The sequence below is a fragment of the Balaenoptera ricei genome, chromosome 11 (assembly GCF_028023285.1).
Source record: "Balaenoptera ricei isolate mBalRic1 chromosome 11, mBalRic1.hap2, whole genome shotgun sequence".
Classification (NCBI taxonomy): domain Eukaryota; kingdom Metazoa; phylum Chordata; class Mammalia; order Artiodactyla; family Balaenopteridae; genus Balaenoptera; species Balaenoptera ricei.
In genome coordinates, this window is record NC_082649.1 from 70,117,642 (window position 1) to 70,133,838 (window position 16,197).

General features: G+C 57.2%; 1 protein-coding gene across 14 annotated transcripts in view; it reads left to right on the plus strand.

Moving 5' to 3' along the window:
- The window catches only part of LOC132375057 (uncharacterized), a 74,273-nt gene that overhangs the window by 15,375 nt on the left and 42,701 nt on the right, over window positions 1-16,197 (plus strand). For 6 of the 14 annotated variants that reach the window (XR_009505875.1, XR_009505877.1, XR_009505876.1 and 3 more), the window contains one exon: window positions 15,305-15,588. The exons of 2 other annotated variants lie outside the window; for them this stretch is intronic. Coding sequence is in view for 2 of the 12 variants with exons in the window: in XM_059939806.1 (XP_059795789.1) it covers window positions 5,136-5,293; window positions 8,185-8,295; window positions 15,305-15,588 (553 nt within the window). In the remaining 10 variants the exon portion in view is untranslated. Of the gene's footprint in view, window positions 1-2,005; window positions 2,082-3,778; window positions 3,960-5,135; window positions 5,294-8,184; window positions 8,296-13,184; window positions 13,277-15,304; window positions 15,589-16,197 lie in introns of those variants that run through there. 6 more of the 14 variants (XM_059939806.1, XM_059939805.1, XR_009505872.1 and 3 more) reach the window with 4 other exon arrangements.

A 16,197-nucleotide genomic window follows, 5' to 3' on the forward strand; every position in this document is an offset into this window, starting at 1 on the left:
TCTTGAGGAAATGTTGGCCCAGAGTGGGTAGGGCCTAAGGTCACCGGTGTGTCCAGAGCCCACTCTGCAGGGCCTGGGCACCAGGGAGGGCAGCAGGGATGCTGAGGGATGGCCCTCTGGGATTCGCCCAAGGGACCTCAGCAGCAGGGCAGAGGAGTCCTGGGAGGAGTCAGAGAGGCGATCTGGCCAAGGAGAGGGGGCACCCAAGAGCAGCTGGACTTTCCGGACACCTGAGCAGAGTGGCGATGGGGAAGCAGGAAATCTCCAGGAAATGCGGGGCTTTGGAGATCATGATGGAGCCGGAGGCCCTCCACTCACTGGATGCTCCAGGACACTCAGGAAAAGCCCACAGGCATGTGACGGTGCCGCAGCCTGCTGTCCAAGGCAGGGATCCATTCTTTCTTGGTTGGTCCACACCAATCTTGGCCCAGGAGATCACTGTGCCTTCAGATGTTGAGTGTTTTTGGCTTCTGTGGCTTCTCTGTTTTAAGAATTCTGTGACCTAATTCCATGCTGACAAATTCCATGCTGTTCTGGCTCCTATAATCGTCAGCTAATGCTACTTTTGGTCCTACTGCCAGCCCAGAATCTTGGTCAAGGGTTTCCAAACTGTGTCCCCCAGGAGCCCTAGGGTGGGAGCAGAAGGGGGGGCTACTGACCCTCCAATTGGAACAGCTGGACTTTGATAAAATATTAGTAGCTGCTCCTTCATGAGCTCTTGCCGTGTGCCAGGCATGCACCGGGCCTCTGCCTCAGCAATTGCATTTGTCCTCAAAAAATCCCACGAGGAAAAAAAAAAAAAAAAAAAAAAATCCCACGAGGAAGGTAGCATCACATCCCCATTTTACAGATCAGGCTGCTGACACTGTTGGAGGCTGAGGCTAAGCGGCATGCCCCAGGGCTCACAGCCTGTGGGAAGGAGAGCCGGGACTTGGACCCAGTTTCCACTCTGAGCTGCTGTGAATATGTGTTCTGTGGCTAAAAAGAAAACTAGGTGCAAGAGTTGAGGGGAGTGTCCCATTTATCATAATTTGTTTCCTCCAGAGCCAAGTGTGTGGGTGCACCTGCCTCTCTGCCCCAGAAGAGCGTAGCCTCAGCCCCAGGTCGCCCAGGGCTTCTACGCCCCACCACGTGGTGTCTGTGTGCACGAGGGCCCATCTGCCTGTCTGTTTCCCTTCCCTCTGCTGTGGGCTCTGCTTTCCCGTGGTCCAAACAACAAGATCCAGCCCAGAAACAGCATATGTTTCCAGCCTCTGCTAGTCCAAGTCATAAATCGCCTGGTGTGATGTGCTCCTTGTGTCAGCTTGTTTCAAAACTCAGGGTGGAGGTGGCTGAATGAGTGTGAGGAGAATGCAGGGCCTCCTCCAGGCTGAGAAGCTGAGAGCTGGGAGCCGGGGTGAGTCCAGGACTGAGGCTCAGGAAGGGAGGCAGGGACTAGGCCTGGGGCTGGCTTAGGGGCTCAGCCTGGGGCAGGAACCAGCAGGTGGTGGCCTGGATTCAAGCTGGGCCTAAGGGCTGAGACTTAAACGGGAGCTGAGGTCAGAGATCAAAGGGTTGGTCTTCTTGTCCAATGGTCAGAGGTCCAGACTTGACTTGGAGTCAGGGGTCAGAGGGCAGGGGCTATTGCTCAGAACTTGATGGGGATGGAGAGCTAAGCTCAGTTTGGGGTCAAGGTCAGGCCTCAGGCTGAGGTAGGGTCAGAGGTTAGAGGTCAGAATCAGTCCAGTGCTGAAGGCCATAGCTAACTGAGAAGGAGGTTCCCAAAGACTCAGAAGCCTGCCTGCTGTATCCTGGAAGTGACGTGTGCCAGGACCGGTGACAGAGGGATGCCTGTGATAAATAAGACGGGGCTTCCAGGGATTGACCATGAGTTTGAAAAGGACTGGGTACAGATCTTATGTCCAAAGCCACTAGAGCAAGGCTGGGGGCCTGGCCTCCAGTCCCAGCTCCCTGCCCTCAGGATGGGAGCCTCGGTTGCTTATCTCTGAAACGTGGATGATCACAGCACCCGCCTCCATGTTGATCATACTCCATTGGTGTTGCTGATTTCTACCCTCAAGACTGCCCTGGAGTGGGGGTAGGTGAGTTAACACAGTGAGGGTGAGTGGTCGAGGCAGGTATGTGAGATGCTTCTGTGGCATGGGGGGCGGGGGGTCTCAGGAGAGAAACTGTGCCAAGACCCTAGATCCCCAGTCACCACCCAGGGCCCTGTCACTCCCAGGCTGCCCCAGAGAGGTGGCTCTGCAGCCAGTTCAGGCCTCAGCTGCCCCCCTGAGCCGTGTGCAAGCAGCACCGTCCCAGGCATTTTTTCCAGGCCTCCATTCTGCCAGCTAGGTTTTCCCACCTCTTCTCCGTTCTAGGCCCAGCATGGTCAGAGATCTGGGGACAAGCCCACACAGCCGCCGGTGGGGGAGCTAGGATGGAGGAGGCAAGCGGGAATGAGAGGCCAGCGGGCAGAGAAGGGTGCCAAGGAGGAAGCCTTATCACAGGCCTCTCTGTTCTTATCTCCCACAAGGCCTGGTCACGATCCAGCCTCAGCTGTTGACCCGCCGCTGGGGTCCTGACCCCAGAGGTCTCCCCCTCCCCACAGGGGAGCACAGGGAGATTCAACAAGGGGAGAACCAGGCATGTGTGAGGGGGTGGGGGCTGGAGGGAGATGAGAGAACCCCTGGGGGACAGGAATGGTGGAGAGCCAGCAGAGGACATGTGGACAACAAGAGGGCTGCCCTGCCTGCCCAGGATTTGGCTGTGAAAGTCCCGGTCACCTCCTCCAGCTGAGCTATTAATACCCAGCTAAGACCCACGCACCCTTGCTGGGAGGACGCCGAGTTCCTTGGGGGCTAAAAACGGTCTGCAGTAGGGGTGGGCCCGGTGTCCTCCCTCTCTGCTTGTCAGAGGAGCTGGGGCCAAAGTCCATGCTGGCCTGGAAGGGGGCCAGAGCCAGGGTCGGGGTACAGAGGGTGACTGAACCCTGGGGTGGCCTGAGGATTCCAGGCGGGAGCAGGAAGGCACTCAGCCAGTCCAGTCCCTGTTGCTCAGAGACCTGAGCGTGGGCCAGAGGCCTGCCAGTGGTCCCACCCAGGAGGAGACCTGCCTGGCTCTTCTGGCTCCTTGCCCCACCTAGGCCTTCGCCTTCCCCCCAGGCCTCAGCTTGGCCTGCCCCAGGCTGCAGTGGGGCTAGCGGCTGAGGGCTGCCTGCCTGTCTTCTGCCCAGAGGGGCCTAGAAGGGAAAGGGGGCCCCAGGGAGGGGGCAGGTTCAGAGCCTCTAGTGGGATCCTGGCCGCCTAAAGCAGAGCCATTCACGTTCATTGAGCTTCATGTGTGAAATTTCAGTTATTCATAGCATTCTCTCAGGAGGGAGTTACTGGCAGCACCATTTTATAGGTGAAGAAACAGGCTCGGTCATCTCCTCAGAGCCTGAGCTGGCGAGACCTGGTTTGTCAGACTCCAGACCCTACCTTGTGTTACCTCCCGTTACGTCATTGCAAAAGGAGATTTCTTGGTTTGTCTTGGGGATCCATGAAACAGGTATTTCCATCAAAATGCCGTGATCACTGTAGTGTCTCAGGCCCACCAGGGTGGCCAAACCAAGAATGAGAGGCCTGCATGGGCACCTTTCTCCTGCATTGGTGAACCCCCCTCCCAGGGATCGTCAACCACTTCTTCCTTCATTCCTGGGGCTCAAGGACACATCCTGAGAGCCTGTGCTAGTCTTCTGGGCTCGAGGTCACCCAAGGCCACCTGCTCACTGCTCTGTCCCCCTCCCTTCCCATGACAGATGCTCCAGGATCCAGACACCGACCCCAGAAGAGCACAGACTTGGCCAAGAGAGTCCAGACGAGAAAGTGGTTGAGAGGTGTCAGCCCCGGAGGCCCCCTGAGCCGGAAATCCCGACAGCTGCCTGGCTCATGGGTCCTGGGCACTGGGCCCTGACCCAGGGCAGGCAGCAGCCGTGTCAGGTGTCCAGAGGAGTTGGGGGAGGTTATGGCTGGAGCCAGGGCTGTCTGCCTGTGGTTAGCGAGGCTGTTGACACCTCCTGGGCTGCCAAGGCAGAGCGAGGCCAAGGGGCTGGGAGAGGGGTCCTCGCTTAGCCTGGAGGGTCTGAGGGGAGAGACAGGCCCTGACTTGAGGGTCTGGGGAAGGAAGCACAGTCCTGTCCTAAGCTGAGAGAGACCTGGCCCTGCCTGAGAAATCTGAGGAGGGGGACAGACCCCTAGCTTTGGGGGCTGGTAGAGGGGGTATATTTCCAAATGGCCGGGGGGGAATAAGGTGTGGGGGGGTTGTCCCAGCCGGACACCAGAACTCCAGGGAAGGCTGCCCGTATCCTGGGTTCAGGGGGAAGCTCTGAATCTGCCGGCCTCCATTCCTGGCTGGGAGGCACGTGGCTCTGCAGGACAAGCAGGAGGCCTCTGGCCTCAGGCTGACCACACAAACAGCCCCAGGGTGTCCCTTCCCCTGGAGAAAAGGAGAGGCCTAGGCTTGCCTGGATTTTCCTTAACCCCCCGGAGAGGGACTTTGCCTCTGCGCTGGTGGAGATGGGGGGACAGACTAGCGTCAGAGAGCCCGTTCCAGGGGAGCCCTCCCGGGATGGGCCCCCCTGCTCATTTGATCCATGCACCTCAGCTCTCCTGATGCCCATGTGCTCACCCCCTCTGGAGCCACCTCCCCAGGCAGTCTTCCTGGATTGATAGAGATGAGGAGGCACTATGCTTCCAACTCCCACGCCAGGCTGGAGTGTCCATGGCTACCCCATCTTCTTGGGGCCCCCGCCAGCCGAGCCTGACCTCATGAGGCTTTGGGCCTCCATCTCTCTTCTCTCACTTTCCTTTCAACACTCCCTCCCTCCTGGCTCTCTCCTAGACCACCAGGGCTCTGGTTCTCTGGCTGAACCAGCCCCTTGGCCACACCAGGTCTGGGGTCCTCTCCCATCTCAGCTGTCCCTGCTGCTCAGTCTGGGGCTCAGTCCCCTGCCCTGTGTCTCTGTCTCTTCTCTCTGGGTTTATCTTTGTCCTCTGGGCTCTGACTCAGACCTGAGTCTGTCTCTCTGTTTTAGTCTCCATCTCTGCCCCTCTCTATCTGTCTGGCTCCCTGACCCAGTCTCAGATGTCTCAGTCATTCTGTTACTGTTGCTCTAGGACGCGGTCCTGGCAGTGTCTTCTCTCTCCACCTGGCCGGGGCACCTGCTCAGACATCTGCTCTGCTGTCTGCTCACTGGGCCCCACGAAGAGCTCAGACAACACTTGTGGTCTCAACTCTGGCCCAGTTCCAGGGGAACTGCTGTGATTCCCAGAAGGTGGGTGAGGGAGAGACAGGCCAGAGGGCCATGTGCTTGCCTGTCTCTTGAGGGGCTAATGGCCCTGGGCTTCCCTCTGCTCAGGCCACGGCTACCAGTGCCACAGGCTTCACATTTCACCCCACCACTGACGGCTGTGGGACTCCGGGCAGGTTCTGAGCTCGTGTCCTCTTCTCCAGAGTAGGGCCAGTAGGGCCGACTTCAGCAGGTGTCAGAGGATGGAACGTCAGTGCACTTGGTGGACACTTGGCACTGTGCCCAGCATGTAGTAGTGCTCCGTAGAGTCCCCATGACTGTTACTGTGACTGTAATTCCCCAAGGTCCCCGGAGTCATGGTAGGCAGAGTGGGGGATGGGCTGAGCTGCTGCTGCTTGAAGTGTCCCATGTCCACCTGCGTCCCATACCCGTCTCTTCCTCTGTTGGACAAAAGACCTCTCCCTATACCTGGGACCTTCCTGTCCTCAGAGTCTGTCTGAATTGCACACTGGTGCTCACCAAATTAATTACTGCTGGCTTGGGGATGTATTTTTTTAAGAAGACATTTTTCCAGGGGGAAAAACACGCAGGAGCTATAATTAGTTGGGAAGAGGAAAGAGGTGCGGAGCGTGTGAATCATCAGCCCCAGTGATAGACGGTTAGAGGCTGAGCAGAAGTTTCGGGAGAAGCTGCTGGAGTGTGGGTGAGTTGGGGATGGGGTGCTGCCCCCAGGCAGGCCAGGGTCCTCAAAACAGCAGGCATGTTCAGGGATGGGGACTTTATCTGTCACCCTGAAGTCTTTATGCCTTCCCCCCCAAGGCTCTGTCACCCATCACCCTCTCAAGGCCCCAGCTTCTCAGCTCCCCTGCGCGTCCTGCCTGCCCTGACGGTCCCTAGGGCTTTTGGCCACCTCATCCCAAGGCCAGTGCCAGTCCCGGCTGGCATGTACCTGAGCAGAGAGCCTTGCAGCTTGAATGAGGAGAGAAACTGTGGAGGGTTTGAGGTGCAGGGATTGCAGACCATCTAGACCAGCTTCTCATTCATTCACTCACGTGTTCATCGAATACTGAAATGCTGCTGTGTGCCTGGTCCACAGACAGGCAAACCAAGGACCAGAGAAGTGCCACTCCAAGGCCACACAGCTGTGAGTGGAGCAGCCTCTCTGCCTGTCCCGTCATACCAACTCTGCTGAGCCAGACCCTGGGCAGGGCTCTGGGCCACCAAGGGGACCACGACCAGGCCCCACTCTAACTGAGCCCATCTTCTGATGGGGGAGGCAATCAGGCACCTATAGGGCAGAACGCCCAGTGCTGTGAAATGGGAAGCACAGTGCTGTGGGGGCTCGGAATTGGATCTTGATCCAGCCTGGTGGTCAGACAGGGCTTCACAGGGGATGAGGTGAACGGTGTTCAGAGGCTGGAAACAGCATGATGACCCATCATGCTGGAGGGATGTTAAGTGACTCTGTGGCAGGGCTCAGGCAGCAGCAGGAGTGGGGGTTGCTGGGGACTGTGGCTTCTGGGCCAGGTGATCACAGTGCCCATTTCCCCAGTGTTTCTCCTGAGCAGCTGTCTGGGGCGCTCTGGGGCCCTCGTCCTTGGGGATCCTCCGTTGGTTCTTTTTGACGTCTGGGGCCCACTGACCCAAGGTAACCCCTGTCTGGGCAGTCAGTGGCTAAGGGGACTGGACTCCAGGTTTCTCCCTCTCTCCCTCTCCTCTGGCGGAGGGCTGGCTACCCAATGCTCTAGGGGTCTCTGCCCAGGCCTCAGGGGCTATGCGGGAGCAGCGTGGCCTGTGCCTGAGAGCTGAGGAGAGGACACTTCCTCCCCTGGGAGAGCATGGCATCATTCAGCACACAGAGCGCTCCCTTCTAACCCCAGACCAAATTAGCCTTCCAAATTACAGGCTGCATGTCCTCCAAATTGGGGATTGGGTGGGAGAACAGAGGCCCAGCTCTCCTTCCTGCTTCCTGCTCACAGAGGGCTCTCAGCCCATCCCTAAATAACAGGACCATGTTAGGAAAGAATTTTGGGCACACACACCCTCCCACCCCAGGGTGCAGGGATCCCCAGGTCCCAGACCTGCATTCAGGCTCAGGGCAAGGCTTTTGCCCTCCTGGGGTTTGACAGTGAGCTTGGAACCAGAACATTCAGTCAAGGTCAGCTTAGGGTTCTGAGGGCATTTTGAGGATCATTCATTTATTCATCAAACACCTACTGGGCACAGTCTCTGTACCAGGCATTGTGCCTTGAGACACTGAGTGGCAATGGAGGTGACAGACATGTGACCAGGAAGGTACATGTCAGAATGAGCAGGCCTGTGGCAGGGGGTGTACTAGTGGCCCTGGGAACCCTTGATGAGGTCAGGGAGACCTTCCTGGAGGAACGGGTATATAAGCTGAGTCCCAAAGGATGCATGTGTCCTTAGCCAGGGGAAGAGAGTTCAGGGAGGAAAGAACATCCAGTGCAAAGGCCAGGAGCAGAGAGTGAGGGAGGGGCATCAAGAAGTGGGTGGTTGGTTCAGATCCAGGGGCCTTGTCAGCTATGCCGGGGGATTGGATTTCATCAGAAGTGCAAGGGAAGAGGAGGCCTGTGATCCCAGGAGTGGAGGAGGATGGGTGTGTGTGTGTGTGTGTGTGTGTGTGTGGGCAGAAGCACAGTTGGACCATGGCCCCACCCCGAGGGCTCCTGGTAGGTATGAAGGGATGTGGGGGCAGAGGAGGGGGTCCTGGACCTCCCACATTGGCCTCCCTCCCACCCCCACCCCTTCCAGACAGCTTCGGGCCTTTGAAGAAACAATCCAGTTTACCACAAGGAAAACACGGGAGCCTGATGGTATTTCTTTGTGTCCTGAAATTAAGGTGCCTTCCTGTGTTTTCGCTAATTGGTTTGGAACTCTTCATGTTTTTGTTTTAGAAGAAAATTATTATGGATGTTGAGAATAAATGCGATCATTGTGTGGTGCTGAGAGCAGAGAATGAAAGGAAAACACCTCCTGAGCTCGCCCACTCTTGTGTCACCGAAGAGGCAAGTGAGGTGGGGAGGAGGGACTACGTGGCCACACAGCCACAGTGATGGTCCCCCAGGAGCAGGAAGGGGTGGCTTTTGGGGCTCGGTGGAGAGAGGATGCTTGGTGGGGGGTTCTTACAGCAGGGTGGAGAGAGGACCTGGGAGTTCCTCCAGCTTCTGGTCTTGCTTGCACACCTCCTGGGATGGAGAAATCACTGCTTCCCGTCTGCGTGTGGTGAATTGGCCCAGCTGTAGCTGGTGAGCAGTTTTCCCTGAGTAGGTAGTGCTCCTCCCCTCCAGTCTCACCCAAGGTTCTCTGCATCCCAATCTCTACCCCACCCAGGACCTCTGGTCTTCGCTTCAGCTGCCTGAGGTGAGGCTGGGGCCAGGGTGGTCTCTGTGGGTGGGACCCTGGGCTTCTGCAGGCTGCATGGCACTGGATCTGATCTGGCCCCGGTAGATGGTGCCTGCACTTCTGAGCCTGATGGCTGGGAGGGCTTCCGGGCTGGCGCTTCCCCGGCTGGCAGCCAGCATGGGAGCGTGAGGAAAGGCACGAAGTCTACTTCCTGGATGCACGGCCTGTTGTCCAGCACATCCTGCAGGGCCCGGCCCTGCTTGGCTGAGGACACAAGCTAGTGGGTAGAGTCAGGCCTGACAGACAGTTCCATGGGCAGCACTGGGCAGACAGGTGGGGCACCAGGTCAGTGCGCGCCCTCACTCAGCAGGCTTCTGTTTAGCCCCTGCTATATGTCTGGCCCTGTGACGGCCGCTGGGCCCTCAGAAATGAATTAGACACAGACCCGCCCCTGCCCCCGAAAGCCCGTGGTCTGGACAGGCACGGAGGAGACAACAGAGAGCAATAAAAAACCTGTATCCCCAGCCGTACCAGCAAAATCAGCTCCAGACTTTGGGGAGTGAAATCCTACATAACCCACTTCTACCCAGCAGCTAGAAAGGGACCTCTAGAAGTCACCTCTGGCCTCCTGTTCCTTCTGCTTGACCTGCCATGGCTCCCTTTTGCTGGCCCCCAGAGGGCCTGTGTACTCTGGTCCAGCCTCTCCCTGGAGCTCAACTCCCTCCTCCACTCAGCTGCAGTGAACACTCAGGGTTTAATGGTCTCTCCGGCCATCTGGCCTTTGCCCAGGTTGTTCTCTCTGCCTGGAAAATGTCCCCTTCCTTTACCCTTGCTAACGCCTACTCACTCTTCAGAGTCAGCTTCCAGCCCTCTCCGTGGGTAGCTTTCCCGGCCTCTAGATCATGACAGCCCCCTGGTACCTGTCCCTGTAGAGCCCCCTACACTGCTCCTCAGAGCATTCATGGAACTTGTGATCAGGTCTTTAATTGTGTGCTTGTTCCATTGGGGACGCAGGACCCAGAGCAGGCCACGTTTCTCTTGGCCACTGCTGGATCCCGTCGTCTCACCCCAGAGGAGCCCAGAGGATGTGCTTAGTCAATATATGTTGAATGATGAGTAACATGTAAAACCCACATGTTTTTCTATTAATAGAAAGTTAAGTTCGGGCACAAACATCACAAAAATCTAGTAAGATTTAAATGCATGCTCATACCCACACGCTGAGAATGTTGCAAAGATGGTTACACTGCCCCCTAAAATGTAATTACCCCAGCGCCTGCCCCCAAAGTCACTGGCATTGGCTGGTTCAGGGCAGCCCTGAAGTTAACAGCAATAGCAGTGACACTGGCCGTGTGTGAAGTTAACAGCAATAGCAGTGACACTGGCCGTGTGTGAAGTTAACAGCAATAGCAGTGACACTGGCCGTGTGTGAAGTTAACAGCAATAGCAGTGACACTGGCCGTGTGTTGGGAGCCACCTCAGCACTAAATAAGTGCAGATTTTTTTTTTTCAATGAAACATTATATTTGGATGCAAGAACCTAGAGTATCAAAGATTCATGTGGAGCCAAGATTCATTCATCAACAGACATTTCTTCAGAGCCAAGGGTTGGCTGAGCACTGAGGATCTGGTTGTGGACAGACGGCCTGCCTTTGCCTGTAGCGGCGTCAGGCTGAAGCCAGGAGGAAAAGTGGAATCAACGGACCCGACCTTTGGCCCTGGACCAAAGGGAAGGAAAGACATTTCCTCCTGGGGGATGTACAATCTCTGAGCGCATCTCTGTCAGCAAAGAGGCGCAGCCTGACCCTGTCCTGCGGGGCCCTGGAGATTCCATTTGTTCTGGTGGGGACCTGGGCTGGTCACGCCCCCCTCCCTGGGACAGCGTTCAAGAGCTGTTAGAGCTGGGATGCACCAAAGGACCCTGCAGAGACAGGCTCACCACCTTCCCTGCTCATGCTACCCCTTCCACGGGATGCCACTCCACAGCCTGTACGTGGGATCCAGCCCGCAGCCAGTGTCTGCCAGCTGCCACATTAGGGTCATGTGCAGGTCAAAGCAGCCCCTCTCTGCTGCCAGGTCATGGTTGGGGTGTCCCTCTGTGTATGTGCATGTCAGGTGCGGGGCACACAGAGGCTGGGGGGCTCTGGGAGAAAACGGTGAGCGCTTTGTGAGAACAGATCCTTGCCTTCCCCTCAAAATCCCCAAGACCCGGCCTTTCACCCGCTTCAGACCAGAGTCCCCAAGGGCCTTAACCAGACAGACACCCAGCAGTGAGACAGCCAGCCTCCCTGGGGCCAGAGCCCCCATTCCACCTGGCAAGACTCTTGGGTCAGCGGCCTGGGATCTTCGGCTGACGTGCTGAGGCCCAAGTTGGCACCCGGCTGTGCCCTGCCCGATAGAGAGTGCTCTGAAGGACACAGCTCTTCCTCTGTCAGGGCAGTGGGGCCATTTATCACGGAGATAAGCATTAGCCAGAGGGCAGAGTTGGCGGAAGGAGCTGTCTGGAGGAGATAATCTAGGGTCACTCAGAGGACATGGAAGAGCCATGTCCCCACTCCAGCCCCTGCCACCCAGACCCCGCCCCTATGCTTGCTGGCCAAGACATCTGGCTGTCTCACCTCATGGAAGACCTGATGCCCTCCGGGGACAAGGAGCTGGGCTATGGTTGGGCATGGGGTGTGTTTCCTCTTCATGTTCCGTGCCATGGCAGGGCCCCTGTGATTCTGCCTCGCCTCTTCACAGATGGGGAAACAGGCCTGAGGGAGTGGGCTTTGGGCTGCTCTTGTCAGAGGGAGCGAACGTGGGGTCCTGACCCTGCCCTCGGCCTCCTGCACAGGGTAGGAGGGGAAATCCACGTGGTGCTGTGTCACTGGGCACTTCCTATGTCCCAGGTGTTGCCTGCATGGCCTGTGTCCTGTCCCCTCTACCCTGGGGACCAGGCATTGCCTTGTCCTCCTTTTCCAGAGGGAGGCAATGCCCAGAGAGGTGAGGGTACCAGCCCATGGCCGAACCGCTGGAAAGTGGCCCAAGTAGGGTTTGAACGTGGGATTCTCAGAGCTGCATCCAGAGTACTGTCTGCCCAGAGGGGCTTTGGGTGCCTGGCAGAGGCCAGAACAAACCCACTAGATGGAGGACAACTCTGGGATCCCTCTGCCCAGCTAAAAGCTGATACCCCAAACTGTCAGAACCCCCCAGGCTGCTCTGCTCACCCCACTTCCCTACCTTGGCACTCAGTGGGGCTCAATAAATATTTCCGAACAAATTAATAAGTAAAAAATGAGCAAACACATGAGCATAAATCATGACATCTCCCCTCTACGAGTCCCTGGAGCTGGTCAGTCCCTCTCTTGGGGCTGTACACACTGGTTTTGGTATCTCACTGCCAGGGACACATCTGCCCACCACCTACTGGCTCCTCACGGTGGTTCCATCAGAAAAGATGGCACCACCTTTGGGAGCAGAGAGAAGAACCCAGACCTTAGACTGTAGAGGAAGGGAGGAGGGAGAGGAAGGGAGGAGGGGGAGGAAGGAGGGGAAGGAAGGAGCGAGGAGACCCCTCTCCTGGGCTGGGAGCTGCACTTGTCATTACCCCATGGTGGACACTTGCAGCCCTGCAGCCCTCACCATCGGGGTCACTAAGTGTTGGTGTGTTCAGGGTGTTGCAGGGACCAGTGCTGGTCTGGGGGATGAACGCTGGATCTCCTTTCTCTGCCCCAATGTCCAGGGCAGTAGGTTTGACCCAGAACCAGCCAGAGACTTTTCTGGAAAGTCTTTGCTACGTGAAGGGTAGGTGGGGGCACCCTGGGAGTCTTGGAATTCATCTGGCAGGCCTGGGGGCCTGGGTGGCTTTTGACAGCCTTTCTGCCCATGACCACCTGCGGGGGTTCTGGGTACTATTTAGCCTGAGACATGCTGGGCAGGGAGAGGGGTCTGGATTGTTCAGGGAAGGGTCCCAGGGCCTGGGGAAGGAGCCAGTGAGCATGAACAGTTGTGCAGAAAGGAGCCCAGCCCCCGGGGCCTGTGTTGGGGGGTGGGGGGCAGGAGGACAGACAGGCACAGCTGTGTCAGCCCCACCACTCGAGCCCCCTGGGAGCCCCCCACACCTGGAGGGGCCCTTCCTTGGATTTGGTTGGGGGCATTGGAACCTCAGGTGTGGAAGGGTTTTTAATTCTCGGACACTGGGTCACCTCATGTCAACCCAGGGGAAGATACAGACAGACCTCCAATCCTCAGGAGATAAGCTGAACTGGCTTGTGAACTGGCTGCCTCTGAACCAGTGCAGAGCAGCCCTGGGCAGCCTCCCCCAGAGAAGTCCCCACTCTGGTGGTTGGGAGGGGCATTGCCAGCAGCGGGACTCCACACTGAGCTGGTCCAGCCCCTCGGGGGACAGACCAGGCACACGACAATAATAGCAACCATAAAAGAAACCCAAGGAGCACAGCTCTTGCTGTGCCCCAGACAAGGCTAAGCTTGGCTTCCTGGCCACTCTCCCATTGCATTTAATTCTCATGACCCTATGAGGTGTACACAAGTATTATTCCCCGTTTTACAGATGAGGAGCCAAGGCCCAGAGTCACGGAGCATCAATAATCCTAATGGCACACGTGCACAACGCTCACAGAGGGACCTCAACACACTCCCAGGGTATGTCCTGCTGCTCGTGAGCATCCTTCTAGCAAGGGCATCTGTGACAGCAGAATCCCTAATGGGGGTGTCACTGGGTGAAGTGCCCACTGATCAAGTCCGTGTACAGGACCCCAGTGAGGTGGACATGGAAGCTGGTGTGGAAGGTGGACCAAGCCTATGGTTGAGGGAAGGTCATTTCTGCTGGTACAGATCGATCCCGTTTGTGTAACACATGTGTTACAGATATAAAACCTGGGGTGGCGCTGGGGCAGATGGGGCACCCTAGTACACACATGCTGGAGGACACCCACACAGAGCCCAAGGACCATACCTCCCGTACCTCAGCATCCAGCACCCGCACAGAGCTGATCACGGGAGACCTGCCAGGGCGCTCTCGTTCTCCCTCTTTCTCTCTCCACCTGAGCCTCTCTGCCCACCTGGCTGGGAATAAAGCACTGGAGGTGGGCTGGGCCCAGATCCCGGGCGCAGAGTCCTGGCTGGGGCTCCAGGCCTGGTGCAGACAATGGAGGCTTGGAGTCTTGGCTTTGCACTTCCTCAGCATCCCTACTACTCCCTCTCTTCCTCTCTGCTTCTCTCTTACTTGCTCCTGTCTCCCTCTCAGTGTTCTGAAGAGTCCTCCTCAGTGGCAGCAGATACACAGGTGACACGTCCTGCTGCCTCAGTCACACACAGTGCCTTTCCTCCTGCCCCAGGGACTCACGCTGTTTCTGGGCATCAGTCTGGGGTCAGGCTGACCTGTGGTGGCTACAGCCTCACTCGAGCTGTGCTCCCAGCCTGGCTCAGGCTGCACTTGAGCTGGGCGGAGTAAAGAAGCCGCTGGCCTCGATGTCCCTGCCCACCCCTCCCCTGAAGCATCCCTGGGCCCAGTAGAGTCATGGGAGGACGGAGGCTTCTGGGACAGTGGCAGCGCCCAGGGCGGGTGTGGTACCAGAGGACAGAGAGGGTGTGAGGATGGAGGGCTGAAATGGAGGGTGGGGTGAAGTGGGGGCAGAGCTGCACCCTTACAGGCAGGCCTCCCAGGGGCAGGTCTGTTCTTCCTCATCTCTGCCCCTAGCCCAGTAACTGCCTGCCTGTTCCCTGTGGCCCTAGGAGACTGAGGGGCAGGAAGCTAGGCAGCTTCTGGTGCAGACTTTCCGTGGTCTTGGGACAGTCAGGGTACCAAGCCAGCCTCAGTTTCCCCATCTGTTATATGGGGCAAGGTGAGGGGAAGGTGCAGGCCTGGGCATGCCCACCAGGTACCAGGAAGACAACTACCAACGACTGTAGGGTATCCACACAGGCCCTTCTTGTCCGTGCCTCCTGCCCCCATAGTCACCCTTTCGCTTAAGTACTGTTGCTCTCCCCGGCTTCCATGTGGACACCTGCCCAAGGCCACACAGACGGAGAATGCTGGTGTCAGGATTTGAACCGGTTGCCTCTCTTAGGCAACCTGCTGTCTGAGCAGAGCAAGAGGATGCCAGACACTGGCCCAGGATCGGGGCTGCCTGATCCCTGCACTGGCCAGAGGAGGCACCACAAATCCCACCTGCACGTCCACCCAGCCCACCCTGCTCAGAGCTGTTTTGTGCATCTTAGCTTGACAAGGTGTGGGGAATTCATCAACCTCCCACAGAGCCTGCTGAGAACTGGCTATGAGTCCAGCCACCTCCCTGTCCCAGCAGCAACCCCCAAAGCCTGAGGCTTAATCCCCCAGGCATGTCCTGCCCCTCATCTTTCCCAGGCTATGTTGCCCTTCTGCCCCTCTCCTCTAGTTGAAGCTGGTCACCTCACCCAGTTCTTCCTCCTGGAAGCTCTCCCCGACTCCCCATCCTTCAGCATGTCTAGATTCCATTCCCATGCCCAGAATTCCACCTCCTAGCATACAGGAGCCTCTCAGGTGCCTGGTGCCAGGCCTGGTGAGGCTCCAGATGGTGGCCAGCCAAGGGACCGAGGAGGACACCCCTCAGTGAGAGGAGCAGAAGGGCGAGAGTCAGGAGACCACTGTGGGCCTTCTCTGAGACTTAACGCAGGACACTTGCCCAGCAGGGTTTGCGGAAGAGAAGGCCTAGGAGGACCGACAACTTCTCTCCAACCTGCACATCAGAGCTGGCCGGGCTCCCAGGGAAGCCTCAGAGCATGAATGGACTCCTTACCCCACCCCGCAACAAGCAGAGAAACAGCCAACACCGGGGACCTCCTCCTGGGTGGCCTCCGTGCTTAACCCTGCAGTTTCCACCTACAGAACAAGCACCAACTCCAGCCTGGAGACACCGAGCCAAGGGCCAACCTTGCCTTCTGTTCATCCTGCACTGCCCATCTAAATCTCTGAGGTACTGGTTTGACATTCCCCATTTTCCCAATGAGGAATCTGGGGCTTTACAGGGTTAGTAACACGCCCAAGGTCACACAGCTTTAGGTGGCAGAGCTGGGGCTCAACCCCGGGCTGTCCTGCACCTGCAGGCGTAACTCCACTATGATGACCTGCTCAGCCCACACACAGAGGGTATCTGCGACCCTCAGCCGGAGGCAGCCTGTTTTGCACAGGGTTTTCTTTTTCTTTTTAAATTTTTTTATTAAAAAAATTTTTTTTGAAGTATAGTTGATTTACAATGTTGTGTTAGTTTCAGATGTACAGCAAAGTGATTCCGTTATACATACATGTATTCTTTTTTTAATTTTTTTAAAATTTTTTATTTTTGGCTGTGTTGGGTCTTCGTTGCTGCGCGCGGGCTTTCTTTAGTTGTGGCAAGCAGGCTTCTCATTGTGGTGGCTTCTCTTGTTGCAGAGCACGGGCTCTAGGCTCATGGGCTTCAGTAGTTGTAGCACATGGGCTCAATAGTTGTGGCTCACGGGCTCTAGAGCGCAGGCTCAGTAGTTGTGGCGCACAGGCTTAGCTGCTCCGTGGCATGTGGGATCTTCCTGGACCAGGGCTTGAACCC